The sequence below is a fragment of the Manis javanica genome, chromosome 7 (genome assembly GCF_040802235.1).
Source record: "Manis javanica isolate MJ-LG chromosome 7, MJ_LKY, whole genome shotgun sequence".
Taxonomy (NCBI): Eukaryota; Metazoa; Chordata; class Mammalia; order Pholidota; family Manidae; genus Manis; species Manis javanica.
In genome coordinates this window covers 41952728-41975679 of record NC_133162.1, presented here as the reverse complement: position 1 = coordinate 41975679, position 22952 = coordinate 41952728, and the positions used below count along the sequence as shown (strand labels likewise).

The 22952-nt window shown below is 38.0% G+C and overlaps 2 protein-coding genes across 5 annotated transcripts in view; one reads left to right on the top strand and one right to left on the bottom strand.

Moving 5' to 3' along the window:
* VCL (vinculin) overlaps nt 1–3515 on the top strand; it is a 95940-nt gene extending 92425 nt beyond the window's left edge. For all 4 annotated transcript variants that reach the window (XM_017663016.3, XM_017663018.3, XM_017663020.3 and 1 more), the window contains one exon: nt 1368–3515. In XM_017663016.3, the coding sequence (XP_017518505.1) occupies nt 1368–1514 (147 nt within the window). In that variant the 3' untranslated portion in view covers nt 1515–3515. The remainder of the gene's footprint in view (nt 1–1367) is intronic.
* Nucleotides 3516–5108: 1593 nt separating this feature from the next.
* On the bottom strand, nt 5109–22821 carry AP3M1 (adaptor related protein complex 3 subunit mu 1). The gene is made up of 9 exons (XM_017663028.3): nt 22520–22821; nt 14421–14696; nt 13585–13756; nt 11235–11372; nt 10216–10301; nt 9443–9576; nt 8342–8549; nt 6931–7075; nt 5109–6315 (listed from the first exon to the last, which is right to left on the bottom strand). Exons 2-9 carry the CDS (start codon nt 14691–14693, stop codon nt 6215–6217), a joined length of 1257 nt encoding a protein of 418 aa, XP_017518517.1. The 5' UTR covers nt 14694–14696; nt 22520–22821; the 3' UTR covers nt 5109–6214.
* Between the last annotated feature and the right edge of the window lie 131 nt (nt 22822–22952).

Below are 22952 nucleotides of genomic sequence, written 5' to 3'. Positions count from 1 at the left end.
CTTCAGAGGAGATAAGACCAGTTCCCTTCACGCCAGTACTACTACTTTCACTACCAAGTTTTAATACCAACAGCTCTCAAGCTGCCCTGCTCTTCTCTCAAACCATGGGAACTAGATCTTGATCCCTGACTTCCAAGTATTCTAGACAGGATTTGGGCACTGGACTATTTCCTGTCATGTGATCTGTTCTGTCCCAAGAAAAGGAAGTGGAAAAAAAACAGGATAAGTAAGACTCAGTTTCTGACCTTATCATTTAGTAAATCAATTATCAAAAATGTATCTTGGCAATATCTATGTTCTATTAAATATCCTAATAAAAAAGGTAGAAACTGACTGTGGTAGAATGGAAGAAACATAGGACTACAAGTCTGAAGTTTTGAGTCCTCATCCTGACTATTTTGAGTGTGGTTGGCAAGTCTCCCTCTGGGCCTCAGCCTCTTTGTTGACTAAGTGAAAGATAAACTGACCAGGAATTCAAGCCCCTAGTTATGTCTCAGACTCAATGAAGCCTCTGAAAGTAAATGCTTAAAATTTGCACACATGAGCATTTTTCTGGGGAGAATCCACAGCCTTCATTAAATCCTCAAAAGTCTGTGGCTCAAAAATAGTTAAGAATTAAAAAAAAAAGATTACTGGGCTAACGGATTGGTAAGTTCCTTGAGCTTCTGTGGTGGAGTACCAGTGTAATCCCTAGTCCTGTAAGTTTGTGTATTAGAACATTTATGTATTTGGATTTTCATGGATTTATAAGGTAGTTGGCTCTTTTTAAAACTCAGCAATTAAATGTTTATGAAATATCTCTTATGTGCCAGGCACAGTCCTAATACTGGAGTAGAGCAGTAAACAGAACTGATGAAAATCTCTGCCCCTATAGAACTGAAAGTTTAGAGAAAACCAGGTAAAACCACCAACCTAGGTAAAACATCACTTAGTATATATGGGCTCTACCAGGGAAAACCTGGATGATGAGTGCTGGGAGCTGGGAAGGTGTTTGTGATTACATAAGGTGAGCAGGGAAAAGCCTCACCAAGGTGACAGTTGAGCAAAAATCTGAAGGAGGTGAGGGCAAGCCATGGGATACCTGAGGGAAGGACATTCCAGGTAGAGGGAATAGCAAGAGCCCAAGGCGGGAGCTTGTTTGAAGGCCAGGAAGCTTATATGCCAGAGGTGGACTGAGGGTACAGGAAAAAATCAATGATGCTCCTCTTTTGGGTTTTTTGGTGATCTTCCTAAACCAGCAGTGATGTGACAAGTATAAGGAATGTGACAAGTACAGGGTGAACGGTGGTCCACTCCTGTCTTAAGCCTGTTTTGGAGGCAGGGCTACGTCAGGCACTGAGTAACGGAAAGCTCCTTTTTCCTTGCAGGCCACAGAGATGCTGGTTCACAATGCCCAGAACCTCATGCAGTCTGTGAAGGAGACCGTTCGAGAAGCAGAAGCTGCTTCAATCAAAATTCGAACAGATGCTGGATTTACACTGCGCTGGGTTAGAAAGACTCCCTGGTACCAGTAGGTACCTGGTTGAACCTGGATGGCACAGAAACCCCTACTAAATAGAAAAATTATCTGAGCCCCAGAAGTGCCCAGGATTGCCAGGGGGTGGAAAGCCACATCGTGGCCTGACAAAACAGAAAGGAATGGGGCCTCTTCACATTAGAAAACATTTATGCTATTATCACGGATACTCTGAAATCTGTCTCCGTATAAAGCCTGTATTTTCAAACACAGTTACACTTGTGCACACTCTGTCCCAATAGGCAGACTGGGTTTCTAGCCCATGGACTTCACATAAGCTCAGAATCCAAGAGTGAACACTAGCCAGGCACCGTGCTCCACCCTTGTCCGCCAGCGGACAGTTCCGTCTGCTCTCCTTTTTCTTGCTCCCATTGTTTCTGCCAGGCTCTCAAGATTCAGGGTCCAGGCAGGTCAGTTAAGGAAATCACTGTTGCTTCCAAAATTTGTTCTGGGCTCTTCATGTTGCTGCTGACCCTGCCTATGCTACCTGGGTCCTTTTCAGAAGTGAGCTTTGCTGCTTCAGGGGAAGGTGGCCTCTGGGGAGCCCCAATATCTGGGGCCTGGATTCTCTTTCTGTCCTTCCCTAGTTTAATCCTCTAGTTTCCCACAGTACAGTACAAAACCACATTTCACTGTCAGGTGGAAATCACAGAATCACATGATTGGTTCTGTGTTTACTATGCCCCTGAGCAGTGTCTGTGCTTGGGAAACTGCCCACCCCACATCCCACCTCGGCCTGCCAGGGCAGCTGTCCCACGCACACACTGTGTGTCCTGGTGCGCTCTGCCACTGGAGAGGCAGGGCAGCCAGGCATGGTGCTGCCTGTGCTCTCAGCAGGGCCACTCCCAGGCACTCCATGCTTTGTCACTGCCTGCAGAGGTCTGTGCTGAGGCCTTATCATTCATTCTTAGCTTGTACTGTTCTGAGCTGAGATGCTGCATTTAATTTTTTACCAAATCATGTCTCCTAACTTTTGTATTCTTCCCTCATCTTAAATCTTCCTAAACAAGATTTTAAGATAGGTATTTGTTCATCCTGTAATTTTTTTTTTTTTGGTATCATTAATCTACAGTTACATGAGGAACATTATGTTTACTCATCTTGTAATTTTGAACAATCCTTTTTATTCATTTGAAATTGAGTCCTAAGAATTGGTGCTTGTCCTCCAGGAGTGTTTACCAGAAAGGCAATCCTGTCTGAAAGACACTCCTGCCTAAGGGAGAGTGGTACTTGCAGACTGCAATTCTGGCACTGGGGAGACTCAATGGGAAAGAGTCCTCAGTAATTTCTACCTCCCTCAACTAACTACAGCTAAGACTCCTGCATCCTCTTCTCCCTCCCAAGTATGACTGTTGAAGAGAGTAATGGGTATATTTAATTATCACCATAAAACTTGTAGTAAAGTGAGAGAGAAGGCAGTTTCGCCTTTTTTGCACGTATCACTGCTGTCTAAGTATTCCCCAGCACATGAAACCAGATTTCTTCCCAAAGCCAGAACTGGATGAGTAAAAGTAAGAACCCTTGCCTGAATGTCCTTTCTTCCTACCTTCCCTGTGTTAGATCCTAACATTGAATGTGTAAAACTTAAGTTGGTACTGTACTCTCAGGCTTCCTCTATTTCCTTTACTGATTATTTTCAAGGCCCTCAGCTTATGTGTATAGTTGCTTACCTGATATAAATGCAATATCAATGCCTTTAAAGTATCAATCTATGCCAAAGATCTCCTTTTGTTTTTTACTAAAGATTAATTGGAAATAAGAGAAATCCTGTTTGCTCTCCAAGTTCTTCTGGTGTTTTGAGACACTGGTTTATACTGTGTGCCAATGTGCTTTTCACTAATATCAGTGCTGTAGACACAGTGAAGCAAATAAAAAAAATTCCCTGAATGCAGATTACAGACATCACCACTAAAAAACATTTATAAGCAGAATTTGTTATATGTAAATATTTTCTGCCTCTTCTTCTGTTTAAAACAATAAAGTACATTTATATAGATAATGCTTTAAATAATGCGTATGTTATTTCAGCAAGAACTTTTCAGTCAGGTTTCTCCTTTGTTTTGAAGAATAGCCACTGAAACTAATCCTCAAGATCTGTAAACTAAAGATTTTTATTTAATCTAATGTACTGGTATTAGTTGAAACCACTGGTTGTATATTTCCTTAACAAGGATCTGTGTAATAAAAGACAACTTTGGGGATTATATACTAGAAGGAGCAGAAGTGACAACGGTTAACAAAAGGAGGAAAGTAGCCAGATGAAGTGGATCATCTCCTGGTTGAAGTAATCTGTCTTCCTCTTAGAAGATTCTAGCTGTTATGGAGACCATCACTATCCCCTAAAAGAAGCTGAAGCTGTTAGACGTGCAGGATTACCACAAGTCTGTTTTCCATATTCTAAAGCCTAATACAGAACAATAGGGTTGTCAGGGATCTACCAGGGCAATGAGGCAGAGCTAGCTTTTGGGGACATACTCTACTTGCTTGAGGGGCTGGAAGGATGATGCTTAGAGAAAGTACATACATGGCTATTAACTTCCTGATGTTAAGGAAGGAGCAGTTGGAATTGCTTTGCAGCAACCCATACATCTTGTGTGATGATACAAGACAAAATCTGATTATGTTCAGCCTGCTGGCACTGAGGCATGCCCATCTGAAAATGCTCAATCACTAGTCAAGCTTAAAAAGCTTGCTGCTTTCATCTTTTTATTGACAGTTTAGTTAGAGTCAGAGAAAGGATTTACTGGATTCAATCAAATTAATAAAAAATATAATTTAATTGTAAAAGGAAAGTATACTTGTAAGTTTGAGCAGAAATTGCTAGAAGCAAGGGATTCTTGGCATATAATCTGCTTACATATGAGAAACAGCACAGAAATAAAACTGGACAGTCCAGATATGATATGGATCGTTGAGATCAGAGATTCTGCAGAAAGAAAAGCAATATACTGACTACTCTCTTGAGATATTAACTCTGAAGAGTAAGACATTAAAAATGAAAAGCAACTGAACTGGTTAAGCAGCCTTAGGCAACGGGAATAATTTTTTGGTAACATCTTGATATTGGTTCCCAAGCGGATACTGGTTACCTCCAAAATTTCAAATTTGCGAGTGACCTTTCCTATTAGATGGGTGTCCTGGGCAAGCAAAGGTAAGAATGCTGCTGTATGGAGGGCTTCCTGTACCAGCCCCATCCACTAACCCTTGACAGTAGAATGGAATGAATTTAAGGGCTGGCCTTAGTATGACAAGGAAAAGGGAGTTAGAAGCTGAGAAGAATGAAAAGAATGGGAGTCACAAGGAGAAGAAAACTAACAGAATAAGAACAAGAAGGAAAGAACAAGCGCATATTCTTAACTTTCAGCCTGTCATCATTCTTCATGTCTAAAGAGGCAAGATAACTGGGCAAAGGCTTCTAAGCCTATGAAGATGGGTGAAATGATTCAACTGTAAACTGACTTCCTAGCCATGATGATGAACACGGCTGCATCAGTGTCCCTGAAGATGTTGTTTTTGCCTCAATATAATGTTCTTCTGTCTACTTCGTCAGTATAAAAGAGAAAACTATTCCAGTGACAATTACAACAATAACTTCAGGAAGGAATTTATTGACTACATAGTTGGGAAACACCTAGGAAAAAGGAACTCTCCCTGAAGACAAGGGACACAGGTAAATTCAAGCCCTTAAGAACTACAACAAAAACAAGATTAAAAAAGATTAACAACAGTGAGGCAGGCACATTTTCCTACCTAAGCTGAACAGAGCATGAGACTGTTAGGCTAACTATGGTTTAAATGGTGTTGGATAAGCTTTATAAAACATGACCATGGCAAAGATTCACTTGTTTCTTTTACTACTTTAATTTGCTTAAAATCTCAAATGCTTGTGCTTGCAATAACTTTTTAAAAGCAGAAGTAGTAGTGTTTCCTTTTATTACCTTAAAGCATTCACTCCTTTCATACAAATGATTTTTACTGTGCTATCTTACAGCTGAACCAGTGGCACAAAACTGAGATGGTATTTACTGCAGCAAGGTCCCTGTAAATCAAAATCTGAGCTTTACATAAAAATCTTATTTATAAAAAATACAATACCGAGTGCAGTGAGCATGGAGCATGGAGCAGTAGGGCTCCCAGCCAGGGCCATGTGGAAGTGGCCTTTGCTACAGTGCTTGCTTAATGGCACAAGTGAAAAGCTGAATAAGGCAAACACTTGAAGAGGCAGTTTCTTGTAAACTTCTCAGGGTGGGGGGGATTTCTTTTGTTGGGACAGATGCTGATTTGAGATAGCTAAGATCTGCTGTGACATTTAGCTGCACTTGACATATACATCCCATTACAGATTAAGACGGCTCCTGCTTGCTGAGACCAGTTCACTTGTTATAGGAGAGAGGTTATCACTGTAGCCGTCTGCTTTTACTGTTAAAAAGTGCAGCCTTCAGTTGGTGCCCCTCTATGGAGGAAACTGCCTCCAAAATCTTCCTAAGTGAAAAGACAGAAAATTAGCTAAATCATTCAAAGTTTCCTTAGCTTAAAGCTCCTTAAGAACCCTACATTGATAGTAGCAATTTTGTTCGCAGTGTGTAGCTCAATACGAATGCTTTAAGTAAAATACGTATTCCCACCCTCTTGGTACCTATAGTAATAAACTGTAATGACACTTGGAAAACACAGATCTTGAGGAATTTTGGCCTCTTCTCATGTCCTCACTTGGAACTTTCCAGCTTTTGTGACATATTTGACACCTTTAAATGGCTTATATTTCTCCCCATACATGTCCAAGCGGTTTACTTTTAAGCCTGTGTCAAAAAGAATAGGTAAGGAAAGAATAAATTATTACATTAGTCACACCAACCAATATGATACTTGTTTATCAGTTAGCACCACATAGTACATCTGACATTAACCTGCGTCCCTTCCACCATTTGGAAGCAAAGTCCATTCTACTGTTCACAGATGATAGCACTGTGGGAATATAGTTTTAGTTCAGATTCCTATGTGGTCAAGAAATGTCTTTAAAGGATAATTCTACTTTCTGTGGGTATGAATGACTCCTTCTTTTGTGATTGAATGAGGGTGGGGCTGAGGGAAAGCTGTGTGAAATCAGGTGCTCTCCAAAAGTCATCGTTCCAAGACACTGGCCCCATAGTACAGTGTGAAAGGCAAACTGGAACTGTTGCTCTTTCTAGAGAGGGAGTGTCGGTTACCCTTTTAAGCTCCTAATAAATCAAACTCAGAGCTTCACATAATAATCTTATTTATAAAAAAATAAAATACCAACAGTGAGTGTGGAGCAGTAGGGCTCCCAGCCAGGGCCATGTGGAAGTGGCTTTTGCTACAGTGCTTGCTTAATGGCACAAGTGAAAAACTGCAAAACTCATTTACCCTTAAACACAGGTCAAACTTATCCTTACCTGAAATAGCAAGCTGCTGGATCTTGAACTGTATGTTGAGGCTTGGGTTTTCTTCTGGCTTGGGTGCTCCAGACTGTAAATTTACCAGTCCTTTAAGACTTGGGAGCTTTTGTGGAGTAATTTTTCCCACATCCCATGTTAGTACCTTAAAAAGACAAAAACAGAAACAATCTGAACCATTTACTAAAGACATGTTTTAAGACAAGGTTCAAAGACACCACAAGCTTTTGGAAACAAGACCTAGGACCTTAATGAGTTTTGTCACTCATTAGTTCTGTGACTTTGGAGAGTGAGGGTAGAGAACCAACATTTGTTGAGCCCCTACTTCTGGATATAGCACTATGCTTAGCACTTGTCATTTATTATCTCATGGAAGTCTACAATGTAGATTTTGAGTTCTTCTTACAAATAAGGAAGCTAAGGCTCAGAGGTCGAATGACTAGGTCACACAGCTAGTTAGAGGCAAGGTTGGGATTTGAACTTAAGACTATTTGATTTCAATGTTCTTTACACCATACCACCTTCATTGATTTTGTCTGGGCCTCAGTTTATTTTTCTGTAAAATGAGAAGACAGACTTAAATTGGTGTTTTTTAAACTTTTAGCTATGGAATCTCATTCAAATGGAAACTTTAGTGTGGAAGCTCAGTAATACATAAGAAAGTGAAGCTGTAATGCCTGATGTTGGGGTGAAGGTCCAGAGATCTGGAACTCTCCCTTTACTTCTCAGCATTGTGTGGTTTCTGGGGTAGTTCTTTGAATCCTTATGATTGGACTAGGTCATCTTTATCATTCTATGATTTTATTAAAAACCATGCCTTTTCATTTAAAGGCAACTTCATGACTGTGCTACTGAAAAGATCATATTCTTTACCCAAGCAATAAGCTGAGACAAAACCAGTTTTTATAGTTTCTCTGAAAACTCTGCTAAAAGCACACTTATGTAGGGTGAGGAAGCAGCTTTCCAAACATCCCTTGTGGAAGAATATGAAACAATGCTTATAAAAACAATGCTTTTAAATTAAAAAGGAAGAGAAAGGTCTTAATAATCACTTTCTACAGAAAATTTAACAATTAGTAGACTAAAATAACATCTTATATCCACATAATGCTGTACTCTTTTTGAAAATCTTTTATGTTTTCCTCATCAGTGAGTGAGTCTTAGGGTTATGAATGGATGAGTAAAAGCACACTGAAGAAAAGTCTCACTTTTCTGTTCATCTCACAGCAGATGTAGGATTTTGTCCACAGCCAGTGGCAAAAACACAGCCTGGTATGCTCTCTAGGTTTTGTTAGGAATCTGAGTTTTAACCAAGACATTAAACCCTTGCCTTTGCCCCACCTACCCTCCTGCAGTCATGAAATGAAGACTGCATTAACACTTGCTCACTCTTGACTTGAGTGGGCTGTACCTTGGTAACAGGATCAAATGTATAGCTGCCTTGTGTTGGTGTCAGGTTCATATTCAGCACAACTTTTGGCATGTGAACTGTCACTGTGATTCCTTCAATAGTTTTTCCCATATTCTGCTTTGGTCCAATTGTAATATCAAATCTGCCACAAGAACTGTTCTCCTTAAAGCTGATGCTATGTTTCACATACACTGGTATTGCCACTAGACTAAAAAAGAGAAAAAAAGACAAAACCACAAACATACTTGATCAGTGTTGTCAGACAGCTAGAGATGGCCTGAAAACCTCAGTCTAGAGAATCCTACCTTGCCTCTAACTCCACTATAGGGGCCACATAGCCCAGAATGGCAGATTCAGCATCTGTACCGGTGGGGGCTGAATACAACACAGGTTATGGTACCACTGCACTAGGAATTACACAATTTCTGAGAAGTAAGTAAATGAAGACAGAAATCTGAGGTTTAATTATAGTATAAACAATTAAGGAAAATAGCCTTAGTTTAAGAAAATCAATTAAGATCCCATATAAAGGTAACTTAAAATGATACGAACTAAATATAGCAGCTGTTGCATGGTTAAGAGCCAAGAAATAATTCCTTTGCTTTTGAATCCTTTTCTGATGTTACCCAAATACCGTCTGATATTTTCAAGGGACAAGCCAACTAACCCACACTGCTAAATCATTCTTTTAAATCTCAGCACAGAAAGAGTGGCTTGAAGCTAGCTAGCTAGGAAAATGTCCTGGGGATATACAGGTAGGTCTGTCTCCTTCTGTCAGCCATGAAGTCTACAGACCACGGTACAATTATGGCATGGGCTCAAGGTTTTGCCCACGTCATACATGGGCCAAAATGCTTGCTCTCGGGTATGTACTTTACTATATAGTCTCATTTTACTACTATCTATACTCTTTGATTCAAGGTACACTGATTATTTTAGACACTTATTTTCACCAGTTCTTCCTGGGTCTCCTGGTGAGCCACGGCTGAAGGGAGCAATGATGAATTCAAGTATCCAACTGTCAGAATGAAACAGGGAAAGGGGAGTTCTACCCAGGACATGGATATATGATGGCAGATCCCAGTTGATGTATTAACATACTTTTGTGAACTGACACGATATGATATGAGTCGGAAATTTCCATCTGGAGGAATAAATGACAAAACTCTTTCAGATTCCCAACGCTTGAACCGGATGCAGGGATGGAAACTGACATCATCTAGAAGCCTTGGGTTCTGCCAGGAAAACAGAAGACAGTCATATTCATAGAGTATAATGAATACAGCAACTCAGGTATTATGGGAAATTAACGTGCTCCCTAAAGATAAAGCTGTCACGTAAGAGTTCGTTATAATGACCACATCAATATAACCTTACAGTTTCACAATGCTTTGAAGTTCACTTCATTATTTGAATTTCAATAGCTCAATGAGGTAGAAAACATGAGTAGTTTCATTTTATTTCAGATGAAAAAACAGGTTCTGAAGAACTCAAGGTCAGGACAATTTCCTGGCAGAGAGCACCAGAACTCAGTTCTCTCGATTGTTCTTACTAGTATATCATGCCAAGTCTAAAAAGATCAATGTCCTTTCACATCAGCAAAGCAGTATTTCAGTAAAAGTGACACTACAGATCTGCAGAAGCCAGCCCGCCATTTAAGCCACTTCTGGCACACTTGGTAAAGACCTCTCTTCAGCCTTTCCATAAAGGACATGTTCATCATGTGAGCTTTTTTTTTTTGTCTTAGTGTGCTATGAATATTTCTGAGATAATCTTTTGCAATCCAGTATACAAACATGTCTCAGTATTATTTCATTCAGTACTTCATGTGTATTAGCCACGCAAGGAAATACAGAAAGGAGAATAAAACTTACCATGAAAGAAAGGGAAAGGTCAGGCATTCCAGATAGCTTAATGCAAGCATCAATGACCCCCTGAATTTCTGCAAACACTGTGGATCCTGAAGAAAGAAAGAAGGGTGATAACATCATTGGAGTCTCCATTTCTACCAGAGCTATCCCTGTATATGAGGTGATGGAGATGCCTCCTGAGTGTCAGACATGCTGAAGATTTGCACATTGACTAACAGGTTAGTGGACAGAGGATCCATTATAGCAGTTAAGACAGTTTCTTCACTGATGCCTTGGCCAGTACTTAACTCTGGTTGAAATATGACAGTTGTAAGGAAAAGCAAACCTGTCTCTAACTTTAGAAATCAACCACGCAAGACTTCTGGATAGAAATTTAAAATATTTTTATTTAAAATGAGATAAGTTTCTCACGAAATGGACTAAGCAACCTGTTGACTTTTAAGAAACAGGAGCCATTATTCTGTAATAATACAGCTACTATTCTGTATAATGGAATTTTTATAATGAAAAGACAACTTACTGAAGATACTGGCTATAATTTACAGTCACTCATTTTCACACACCAACTAGCTGTGTGACTTTGAGCAGATTACTTAACTCTTCTGAGCCTGTTTCTTATGTACAAAATGTGAGGGCTGAACTATGGACTAGATATTTTTAATGAAATTGTATGATTCTAGTAGGGTACTATTTTGTGTGGGGGTCTTTTGTAGAAGTAAAGTGGCAGCGAAAGCATGGTATATAATAGGTATAGAGTAAATGTTAGAATGAATACATGGCAAGAGGGAAAGGTATACTGGGTAATAAATAGCTTAAAGTCAGGCAGCATGAGATCTGTTTGGCAGATCTCAACTAGTGGTTATGAAAATTTCATGTAATCTCTGGGCAAAATAAATAGATTTTTAATTAGAAAATGAATGGCTTTCCCCTGAAACCTGTATTGCCAAGGGATTTCAATTTTCTATTCAGCTTACATCAGCTGAACTGTTTTCTCCAAAATAAGACCACATGCACACAATTACCTGATTTATCTATAATTGCATCTATTTCTTCAACGACATCAAAATAGGCTTCATTGTTTGTATACTTCACCCCTGCTCGGCGCCATGGGATGTTGGACAGCTGCCCAGTGGGGAGTGTGTCCCCAACATTACTACTGCCTAGAAATTGGAAAAGAGAAAGAGCTACGCATAAAATGGTCATGAGACAATCTATTAGCAGAAAAAAAAAAAGAGAATGCTTTAGCTCCTTCTTTAATGTATGGGTTTTTCTTCACTGAAGTTGTGGAAGGTTTCCAGAATTGTTGGAGACATATCCATACCAACATGATCAAATTTCTGGAAGACAGAAATAGGCCATGAGGTCCTCTATCTGCCAAACCAGGTTAAATTCTTTTACTTATCTTTTGCTTCCTGTGTGTTAACAGTAACCTAACCTATTTCTGTGGATCAACAACAGAATCTCATCCTGTTGCCACTGATGAAAAAAGAGGCTGGTTGTTTAAAAATCTTCTGCTGATAAAATGTCTCCACTGAGAATAAAATGTGACTAACTAGCCCTTTGGTATTCAGCTTAAATTCTACATGTGTTGCTGCCAAGCAGGCCTCAGTGGAGTAACTGGATGAACACACCTTGGCCTTCTCCCCTTTTAAGGTCAGCACACCCATATGGTGGCACTGTGGCTAACATTCAATATCTGAGTAATTTCCTGATAAAAAAATTGACTTAAGTCTGAAAATAAGTCTGGTTATCCAAAACATATTCTTGAGCTGTGACACATTTTTACATTTTGGTTAATTTACATTTCCAATTCAAAAGCAGTACATGCTTAACAACAATAGTAAATGGAAAATTCTAAAAAGACACTAAAAAAATCTCTCTCTTACCAAAATATAATTACTATTAAAATTCTGGTATATTTCTTTAAACATTTCTCTCATAAATAGGTTGCATTATATTTTTTTCTATTTTGATAATTTTGCCTTTTTCTGATTGTACTTTAAAATATAGTTGCAGTCATACTATACATATAATTTTGTAGTCTAATTATGGGTGGTATTCCTACCTCCAATCTGTTGCCCTCCAGAATTTGCTAAAAATACTGCTTTAATCTTACTTTTTCTTGAACTTGTCCTGACACTCAGCCTTGTATAGAGGATGACTAAAGAGTTGTTGAATGATCACTTTCTTCTCTCCTCTGTTGTCCCATTTTTTAGGTCAGTGAACTTGGGCAGGGGTTTACAATGGTGAACAGTATGGTTGGACTAGCATAAAAAATCTTTCTCCAGAGGACTTTAATACTTTCAAAGGAATATTGTCATCTGGATGTACCTAATTTTTAGCTGTAAGCAAGAATTAAATCAAAATTAGAAGTTTATAACATATGTACAAGGCCCATAACACATGAGATCTCACAAATAGACTAATTTCCTATCTCATTTTGTTTCAAAATATCTTCTGCATGTATAGAACAAAGACTTGGAGTAGATAGTACTTACTCTTTGGTGGAGAGTCTTAAATTTTCTATCCTCTAATACTCTTTCTAATTCTCTAATACTCTAATTGTTGGGTAGTAGCATAATACCAGTGTTATAATGCTATTTTTAATTTAATATGTTCCCTGGCTTTTTGATATAATTGATATAAACATTGTGTTAAGTTTAAGATGTTAAATTGAATTTACAATGTTTAATATGTTGATTTGATACACTGATATAAAATAATTACCACTATAGCATTAACAACTTAAGATGTTAACTGAAATTACAATGTTTAATGTTTATTTGATACACTTACATATTGCAAAATGATCACCACTATAGCATTAGTTAACACTTGCATCACATCACATAGAATGCCATTTTAAATATTAAAATGCCAGTGTATAGATTAGATGCTCTTCTAAGTGGCCTTAGATATTGGCTCATTCTCTTATTTTTTCCAGTTTTATTGAGATAATTAGCATGTAACATTATATTAGTTGAAAGTTATAACATAATGATTTGATATATGTCTATACTGCAAAATGATATCCATAATAAGTTTAGTTAATATTTATCACTATATTGGTTTCTTTAGGATTAACTGGGATAATTTATTCAGGGTTACTGTTACTATTTAGTATTAAATGACAGTAATAATATTGTTGTGGTCTTGTAGAAAAACCTGTAAGAGTAATAACCAAAAGTTCTTTTATCATTTGAGAGCTAGACTTTTTTCATGGAAAGAAATACACATCTGTTTAAACAAATCCACTAACCTTAATTTTGGCCAAATTGGACAATGTTAACAATCTGCCAGATCATAAACAACAATTTTTCTGTTTATACACTTTTAATTGCTCAGTTCCTAATGGAGCATATTTTCACTTACCTGTAATAGAGTTGACGACAGACCGTAGAATTGTTGGTGGTTTAATCAGTTCTTTCAAAATGTTAGATTCAGTAGCCAGTGGAAATCCATTGTCTAACATTTCTTCCAAGAGCTCATATACTATGACCACATTATCCTTAATTGCAGCTTCTGAACACTCACCAAAGTAGTCCTAAAAAGTGTACATGATATTGTACAATGGAAGGCAAGAAGGCTTACTAAATACTTTTTGTTCTGATGGATAAACTTATAGTAGCATAATTCATTAAGATGTTGAAAACATGTAAAACAGAGGAAAAAAAGAACCCTCTATAATTCTATGTACTATTCTTCAATATTTTCTTAATATTTTCATATTGAATTCCTATTACATATTATGCCAGAAAGTACACTGGAACATTAAACCAGAATATGAACTATAAACTTCATTTGCCCTGGTTAGGTACCCCAAAACACCCAGATAAATTTTGCATTATTTTGTATAGTCAGAAGGGTAAGAGAAAATAAATATAAATATTAGAAGATTTTGTATCAGTAAAAATCTTGGGACCATTTGTATGCAGAGGGCACTGTTGTTTCCTGATGATATAATTTGTAGTACATATAGAAAGTAATGGCTCCCATGACCATAAAGTTGTGCTGTTCTAGTGACTGGAGTAGCCAGCTATGTATACTACTATATATCCTAAAAAAAGGTTTATGAACCCGTGCTTAGTTGAAAAGAAGAGATAGACAGCAGACTATACATCAAAGCTGGATAATTAAAGAATATAATCATGTGTCCCACTTCCAACTAACTTGGGTAATTTAAGTTCAAAGGCCTGATGAACACCAACCTGAAAAGTGTCAGCAACTCGATGTAGGAACTCAATTACAAAGAGAGGTGGCACTTCAGACTGTATGACAGACACAAAGAAGAGCTTATCCCGGTAGATACTGATGAGGTAGTGGTGAGGTGTTGAAATGACAGGTGGTACATTTTCAACATCAGCAGCTTTCTCTTGAGCTTCAAAGAAATAATCACAGACAGATTGGCTCACAACACTCTTCCAGTGCTTCTCTAGAAATATGTCACCGGAACAGTTTATGAGGAATAGACTGTGGATCATTTTCTGGGAGGGAAAAAAGTTTAAATTTAGTATACATCAAAAAGTATCCTTTTATTATCCTGACACCAAAATCAGACAAGGGCAAAACAAGAAACTACAGACCAATATCACTTAAGAAAATAGATGTAAAATTCTTCAAAAAACTCTAGCAAACTGAATACAGTAAAATTTTAAAAAGATTATACATCTTGACAAAGTGGGATTTATTCCAAAAATGCAAGGTTAGTTCAACATATAAAAAAATCAATCAACATTAGACAATATTCATGAAATAAGAAAACATGTAATTGTTTCAAAAGATGCAGAAAAATCATCTGATAAAATCTAACCCTCTTTTATGATAAAAATACTAAACAAATTAGGAAGAGAAAGAAAATTATTCAACTTGATAAAGAGAATCTATGAAAATCCCATAGCTAACATCATATTTAATGGTTAAAGACCAAAGCTTTCCCCTTAATATCAAGAACAATGATGTCCACTCTCATCACTTTTATTCAACATGGTACTGGAGATTCTAGTCAGGGCAACAGGCAAGAAAATGAAACAAAAGGCTTCTAAAATAGAAAGGAAGAAGTAAAACTATCTCTATTTCCAGATGATACAATTTTGTATACAGAAAATGTTAAAGAACACACACACACACACACACAATCAGAGCTAATGAGTTCAGCCAAGTTGCAGACACAAGATTAACATAAAAAAACTATATTTCTACACATCAGCAATGAATAATCTGAAAATAAAATTGAAAAAATAATTCCATTTATAAGACCATCAAGATCAAAATACTTAGAATTAAAATTATTTTTATTTATTAGTGATGTTCTATAATGTACAAGCTATATGCTTTTGTTAATTTTAGTCCTAAGGATATTATGCTCAGTGAAATAAGCCAGGCAGAGGACAAATACCAAATGATTTCCCTCATTTGTGGAGTATAGCAACGAAGCAAAACTGAAGGAACAAAACAGCAGCAGACTCACAGACTCCAAGAAGGGACTAGGGGTTACCAAAGGGGAGGGGTGGGAGAGGGAGGAAGAAGGGGATTGAGGGGTATTATGATTGGCACACATGGTGGGGGGATCATGGGGAACACAGTATAGCACAGAGAAGGCAAACAGTGACTCTGTGTGGCATCTTACTACACTGATGGACAGTGACTGCAATGGGGTATGGGGGGGACTCAATATATATGGGTGAATGTAGTAACCACATTGTTTTTCATGTGAAACCTTCATAAAAGTGTGTATCAATAATACCTTAATTTAAAATAATAAAAAAGACCTAAAAAATGGGAGGACATTTTATGTTCATGGATTGGAAAACAATATTATTACAATCAAATACACAGCAAAGAAAATGAATCAACTATTGCTACGTGAAACAAGTATGGTCAAATCTTACAAACACAATATTAAACAAAGCCAGATACAGAAGGATACACACAGCATGATTCCATTTATACGAAGTTCTAGAATAGGCAAAACTATAATCCAAGAAATCAAATGGCTGATTTATGGAGATGGGTGGTGACTGAGTGTGGCTCAAGGGCAGTCTTCAAAGGTAATATTATTTCTTGATCTAGATGATGGTGACATTTTGTGACAATTCACTCAGCTTTATGTTACAACTTGTATATTTTCTGAGTGTTATTATGCTTCATATAAAAAGTTCATTGTCCTTGCAATATGGAGGAATGTGGAAGAATGTTAACTAACTTGTTCCTGTCTTTTATATGGTTAATATCAGTATTAGGAGTTTAGTTTACTGGTCCATTTATAATCTCCGAGTACAGTTTCTATGCATGAAGATAAATCCCAAAGAGGAAAGGAAGACTTTCCAGAATGTTTCTACTCAAATCTGTTGATATAGAAAACAAGAATATCAACCTGACCAATTCTTTTTAAAGGAAATAATTTATTTTATGAAAGCAGTTGACATTTAAAGACTCTTTGGTGATAATTTCCCATTCCCATTTGGCACCTGTTCAATAGTTATCAAGCAAATAAAACAAATTACTAAGATGTATTTTTAATAATTACTGTATTAATCAAGTATGAAAGTTACTAATAGTTTAGGGTCCCTGTTAATTAGAAATGAAAAAATGTTTCTTTGGGGCTTTATGATTAGCACACATAAAGTAGTGGGTGGGAGGGGGGACACAGGAAAGGCAGTACATACAGAGAAGACAAGTAATGAATGATTCTGTAGCATCTTACTATGCTGATGGACAATGACTGTAATGGGGTATGTGGGAGGGACTTGACAATAGGGGAAGTCTAGTAACCATAATGTTGTTTAAGTAACTGTACATTAATGATACCAAAAAAAAAATGTTTTTTTGTTCAAAGCTATCTCTATTAAGCAAAGCAACCAACTTGAGTTGGCAACAATAAACCATGACACTTTGGGCTTCCTAATTTTTTTCGGATTAACATCCGAAGCCTGCTGGATTTTCCTACTTTATCTAGTCAGATGCTTTAACAGGTCTGCTTTATGTTAGCCATGTATTTCTCTTTTGGTGTTAAAATAGGACGATTGTAATTCACAGACTAATTATAATTTCTGCTGATATTCTTTTCTTTTTAAAAATGAAACAGGATATCCAGTGATAAGATGTACAAAAAAATTTCTATTAGGACACAATGGAATACAATCTTTATTTGAAACAAAGTGTGGCTTAAAGTGGAACACTGCAATCAACTCAAGGAGACCCAGATTTATGTACTTCAGGTTAGCAAGCTATGGAACATGGCATCCTCTGCAAAAATTAATCTTCAGTTCCATTCAAAGTGTTTTATTCATTAAGGAAAAATGAATAAATAGTACTGAAAAAGTACTGAGTACTTACTGTGGGCCAGAATCTATGTTAGACACTTACGTACATTATCACACTTAATCTTCACAACTCAGTGCTATAAATGATGGTTTTATCCCCACTTTATAGATGACAATGTCTTGGAAATGTTAAGTCAGTTATCTAAGATCATACAGTAAGTAATCTGAGTTAGGATTCAAACCCAGACCCAGCAAAGTCTAGAGCTCCTATTCTTACTCTACTCTTAGAGCCTAATTTTAGCAGCATGTTCTAATGTAGCACTGTCCAGTAAGCTTCCCTGCAATGATGGACATTTCCTATATATGTGCTGTCCAATATAGTAGCCACTACTCATATGTAGCTGTCGAGCACTTGAAATGTGGCTAATGCAGCTGATGTGGTTATACTACACTGGGCAGTAAATGTGCTGTTTCAGGTTATAATTTAACAGAAAGAGTTGAAGGATACGCTTCTGGTTTAGTTAGAATCCAAAATGTGTTCTAATAAATTATTTGAACAGAAATTGTATTTAAAAGAGCAGACATAGGTTATCCTCTTAGACCATTAATCCAATAGAAAAGTATAGTTCACAAAGATCTGTGGTACTTTACTGCCATCATACACCCCAAAAGAGCTGCTTGTTCTTAAAGCAAGTGACTTTGCAGCTTATTTTAAGGGCCAGGTTTCTACTCATCCTCTTAAGCGCTGAAAAATTCTTTCCAGGACAATTTTCCATGAAAGTTGTTTTCATTGGCAGTAGCTAAAGTCTTAGAAGAATACAATAACTTAAACAGGCCATCTGGATTTATTATTGTTATCCCTATGCTGAGATGAAAGCGTAACACTTGTAGCTCTCAATAGTGCTTAGCTTTAAACTCATCTTAACTTTCTATTATGGGAAAAGACAGCTTATTTCTTCTATCCATATTATGACCAAGGGCCTAATGCATGTAACAAACACCACACATGCAGCCATGTAAATTAGCCTGTTTCTTTAAACTTATCTTTTTAGTGGCTGCAGTTGCTTCTCTCATTATTTCAATAAACTTTTAGGGAAAGCTACAGACTCACCAGCACCACAACTATCTTAGAGTTCCTTGTGATTTTTGAGTCTGAAGACAGAATCCTCCCAGCTTATTTTAAAGCCATTTGAGAAACTTTGTCCAGAAACAGTTCCATTAGAGCTTTTAGAGCTTGACTGCAGCTGAAATACTTCATAAGTCCTCTTTACCAAATGTTGAAAACATTCATCCTGATGATTCACAAGCAATGCAATTACAATACAAACAGTCCCTGACTTATTGATCATTCAATTCAATGATTTTTCAACTTTTTGAGGGTGGAAAAGTGATACAAATTCAGTAGAAACTGTCTTTGAATTTTGTATTGTGTTCTTTTCCTGGGCTAGCAATGAGGTATGATGTTCTCTTGTGATGCTGCAGCAGCAGTGAGCTGCAGCTCCCAGTCAGAAGCATAAACAACTGATAACACCTGAAACCATTTTGTAGCATACAACCATTCTGTTTTTCACTTTTAGTACATATTCAATAAATTACATGAAATACTTAACACTTTGCTAGAAAATAGTCTTTGTTAGAAGATTTTGCCCAACTGTAGGCTAATGTAAGCATTTGGAGCACATTTAAGGTAGGTTAGGCTAAGCTATGAAGTTTGGGAGGGTAGGTCTATTAATGCATTTTCGACCTAATGATATTTTCAACTTACAAGGGGGTTTAACAGGATATACCCGACTGCACATTGAGGAAGATCTGTAGTCAAAATATTTTTGGAAGATAATGTCTAAAAAAGAAAACATATTCCTTCTATATACAACAGAATAGAGGCATAGAAGGGCCTATATCCAAGATGAGAGAATGAGACCAGAAAAGAATCTAGTTCTTCTAATTCTCATTCAATATTTTGACCATTTATTCATTCAACAAGTAGTTGTGAATATGTTTTATATATTAAGCAATGGAGATACAAGGCTGAGCAAAATAGAGTCCGTGAACTTCCAGCGTTTAGAATTCAGCAAAGAAGGCAAACACCTTAATACAATAAGATGTAACTCCTACTATGATAGGAGAAATACAATATGCTATAGAAATCTGTAAGGTTTCGAGGGAGAGGGAACACAAGGCAAAGAAACCCAGTACAAATGAACAACTTTAGAAGGTAGAGGGAAGTGGTGAAATGAGACTGGAGAAGGAGATAAGCAGAAATTGGTTCACTTTATTCTCAGTGAAATATAAAGACATTTTTTATGTTTTTTTGCAGGGGATTTATGTAACCCAATTGACAGTTTTCAGAAAGACTACACTGTGGAAATCAGATAATACATCAATTGGATATCATGACACCAGTTGAGAGATGAATCATGGTGTTTGCCTGGTTTAAAGTGTTGACAGTAGGGAAGGAATAAAATGAAAAGATAAGAGAACATTTGAGCTTGAGCAAAGATTAGGTGGAGATGGGTTAGAGATGAGGGGAAAATCAGGCATTTAGCCCTGGTACTTTATAACCTGACAGAATCTGGATATATTTGACCCAAAGGGATATATTCAAAGGCTATTGTATATATGGGTCTGGTGCTTCAGAGAAACTGGGTTGGAGATAAGATTTATGAGTGATCACATTTTTTATTAATGGGAATTGTAACAAGAACGAGAATACAATTACAAAGCGAGAATGTGCATAGAAAGAAGAGAGTCTACAGAACTCCATCATCTGAGTGGCAGGTTGATCAAGGAAGTGGGCCTAAATGAGACTAAGATGTGGTTTCAGAGGGATAAGAAAAAATGGGGAAGGGTAATGGTTTTTAGTAACAAGACTGTTAGTGTGTTTCCAGAAGAATGGAGTAGTAAACATTATAAACATCACAAAGAGGTCAATCTACAAGAAGAAACAAAACTATTTCTTTAAAGGTGTTTCTCAGCTTTCTTTTTATTAGTATGTGCTATGGGACCTTTTCAGATTCCCCTTCAGTCACTCTCCCATAAAATTTTAATACTGTATATGTATCTGTATATCTCTTTTATACTGTAAATACACTTGTGCCTTATACATTTAAAAAGTATGATTTTTTGGCCTCTCAAGAGGCAAATTTGTCCCCATTGAGAATGTATGATTTAACACATAGAGAACACTAGGGATTTTAGTAAAAGTACTTTCAATGGTAGTTCAGTGGAATGCTGGAAACAAGACAGACTGCATTCAACAAGAAATAAATAGCAAGTGTAAAAAACAGAGGTAAGGAAAGTAGATGTGAAGGGGATAAAAAGACAAGAAAGTAAGTGGGAGTGGTTCATAAAGTTAAGGAAGAACATTCTTTAAATGCTGAAAGAAAAGTGTGAACAGACGGGGAAGGCTGATGATGTAGGAGAGGGAGTAAGTGAAAAAGAGGACCCTAGGAAGGTAGGAGAGGATGTTATTGGGAGACTAGGTGAATGGATTTGCCTTCCTTAAAAGCAGAAGGGACACTTTTTCCTCTAAACAAAATGGAGAAAGATTTGTGTATTTGGCTGCGGGAAGATGATGGCTTTTATTTTCTCTGTGTAATGGGAGAGACCGTTTGTAGACAGAGAATTCCTCTTCTTTACAACTACCATATGCTACTCATAAATTAGGATATTATTGAGCTACTTAAAATATATCTAACCTGCAAGGAACTCCAATAGTATGTTCAATGTTTAGAAACAAATAGTAAAAATCCTAAGATTAAGTAAGAAAAGCTAACCTCATTGCAGAAAGCTTTCCTACTAAAAATATGTAAATTCCAGGCAATTCTTTATTCACCTCGTTCCTCACATTTCCTATGGTCTCAATTCAATGTCATCCTTTCTTTACAAAAGTAATCCTTCTGCTTGTAATTTTTATCCCATTCCTTCCCTCTCTTCCTGGGTCTTACCTCCTCTTTCTTCAATCTTTAACCTTACACATTAGTCACTTGCTTTCTGCCTCAAAACGTTATGTATCTTGTATTCTTTAAAACAAACAAACGCCAAACTTTTCGGGGATCTTGCCATCATCAATAATCTTTTGTTTCATGCTCCAAATGAAGGATTAGTCTACACTTGCAGTTCCTCCTCACAGTAAAGGACTTCATTAAAGAATCTTTCTCAAATGGCCTAATGACTTTCTAATCATTAAATCCAGCGACCTTTTTCCAGACAACTTCCTTCTTTGACCCCTGCAGCATTTCAGGTCACTGATACCTTTCCCCAAAAGAAAATAAATACTTCTTACTTTATTATATGTATCATCACCTGTCTTGGTTCTCACCTTTAAAGGTTTTTTCCAGTTTACCTCCCAGACTTTTTTCTTTTAATTTTTCTACCATCTCCACCTAAGCCCCTGTTTCAAACTAAGGTATCTTTAATAAGATCACAAAATTCTTCTTTCTCATGTGAGGTCTTCTAATTTTATAGTGGCATCACCTTCTTCTCATATAGACTATAAGCTTCAGCTTCTGCTTCAATCGAAATCCACCAAATCCGACCAGCCGCATCGCTCATCCCTTTCCCACACTCACTGCCACCTCCGCAGTTTGGATTACCGTCACCTCTCTCCTGAATAACTTCAACACCTCATTGTGTTCACCACTCCAGGCTCTTACAGGTGCCACCCTAACAGGACGATCGCTCAGGCCAATCAGGGATTTTGTCCCCCAAAGGAGACACCTGTGAGGCTGAGGTCCGAGTCGTCGGTCCTCCAGCTCACTGTGGTGACAAGACCTTTCTCCCGCGCTGGAGCACGGAGACAAACCTTAGTGAGCCTGAACCTCTTGGGCGTGGGACCTGAGGCCACTGGGCTGCAGGTGCACCGCTCCCTTCCGGCCCTGGGGGCCAGAACGCCAGGAAGGCCGAGAGGGAGGCGCGGCCCCGGACCACAGCAGCGGAGACACGCCTGCAGCTCAGGCTGCAGACCCAAGAGCCTCCGCTACTTGGCCTGCTCCCCAGTTTTTGAGCTGTCCCCAGTCCGCAGACTCCCCGCCCCTCACACTCACCCCGACACCTGGGCCAGGTAGTGATTCGGCGCCGGGTCCTCTCCGGACCGAAGCTGAGAGCAGCGGAGAAGGCCGTGAGGGCCCCGCTGCTGGAGTGTCCAGTAGAATGCCTGACTAGCAGCTTCAAAGGAACCTACTCGGTCTACAGTATTGGAAAGGTTAATTAAGCAGGAAGACGTTGAACGAGAAGAAAGGCGATTGTTCAAGATTAGGATCTAAGTGTTAGATCGCCCTGAATCTATATGAGTTTTTCTTTTCCACACCATCTGGACTCAGGCGTTCGGCGCGCGGCCTAACTCAGTCTTGGGTCCCCCTACAGCCGGCCGGGCGGGGCCCGGAAGAAGGGTATATTAAAGAGTGGGTGGGGCCTGCGGGCTGAGCCAATGACTGGAGATGGAAGAGGCAGGGAGGACCCGGGGGAGTGGGGCTAGGG

Excerpts from the sequence above, each read along its gene's own strand:
- AP3M1 (XM_017663028.3), bottom strand. The coding sequence starts at position 14,693 with ATGATCCACAGTCTATTCCTCATAAACTGTTCCGGTGACATATTTCTA. Across the intron at positions 10,302-11,234 it reads TGCAATTATAGATAAATCAG|GATCCACAGTGTTTGCAGAA; the intron begins GTAATTGTGTGC and ends TTCTTTCTTCAG. Across the intron at positions 8,550-9,442 it reads TATCGTGTCAGTTCACAAAA|TCTAGTGGCAATACCAGTGT; the intron begins GTATGTTAATAC and ends TCTCTTTTTTAG.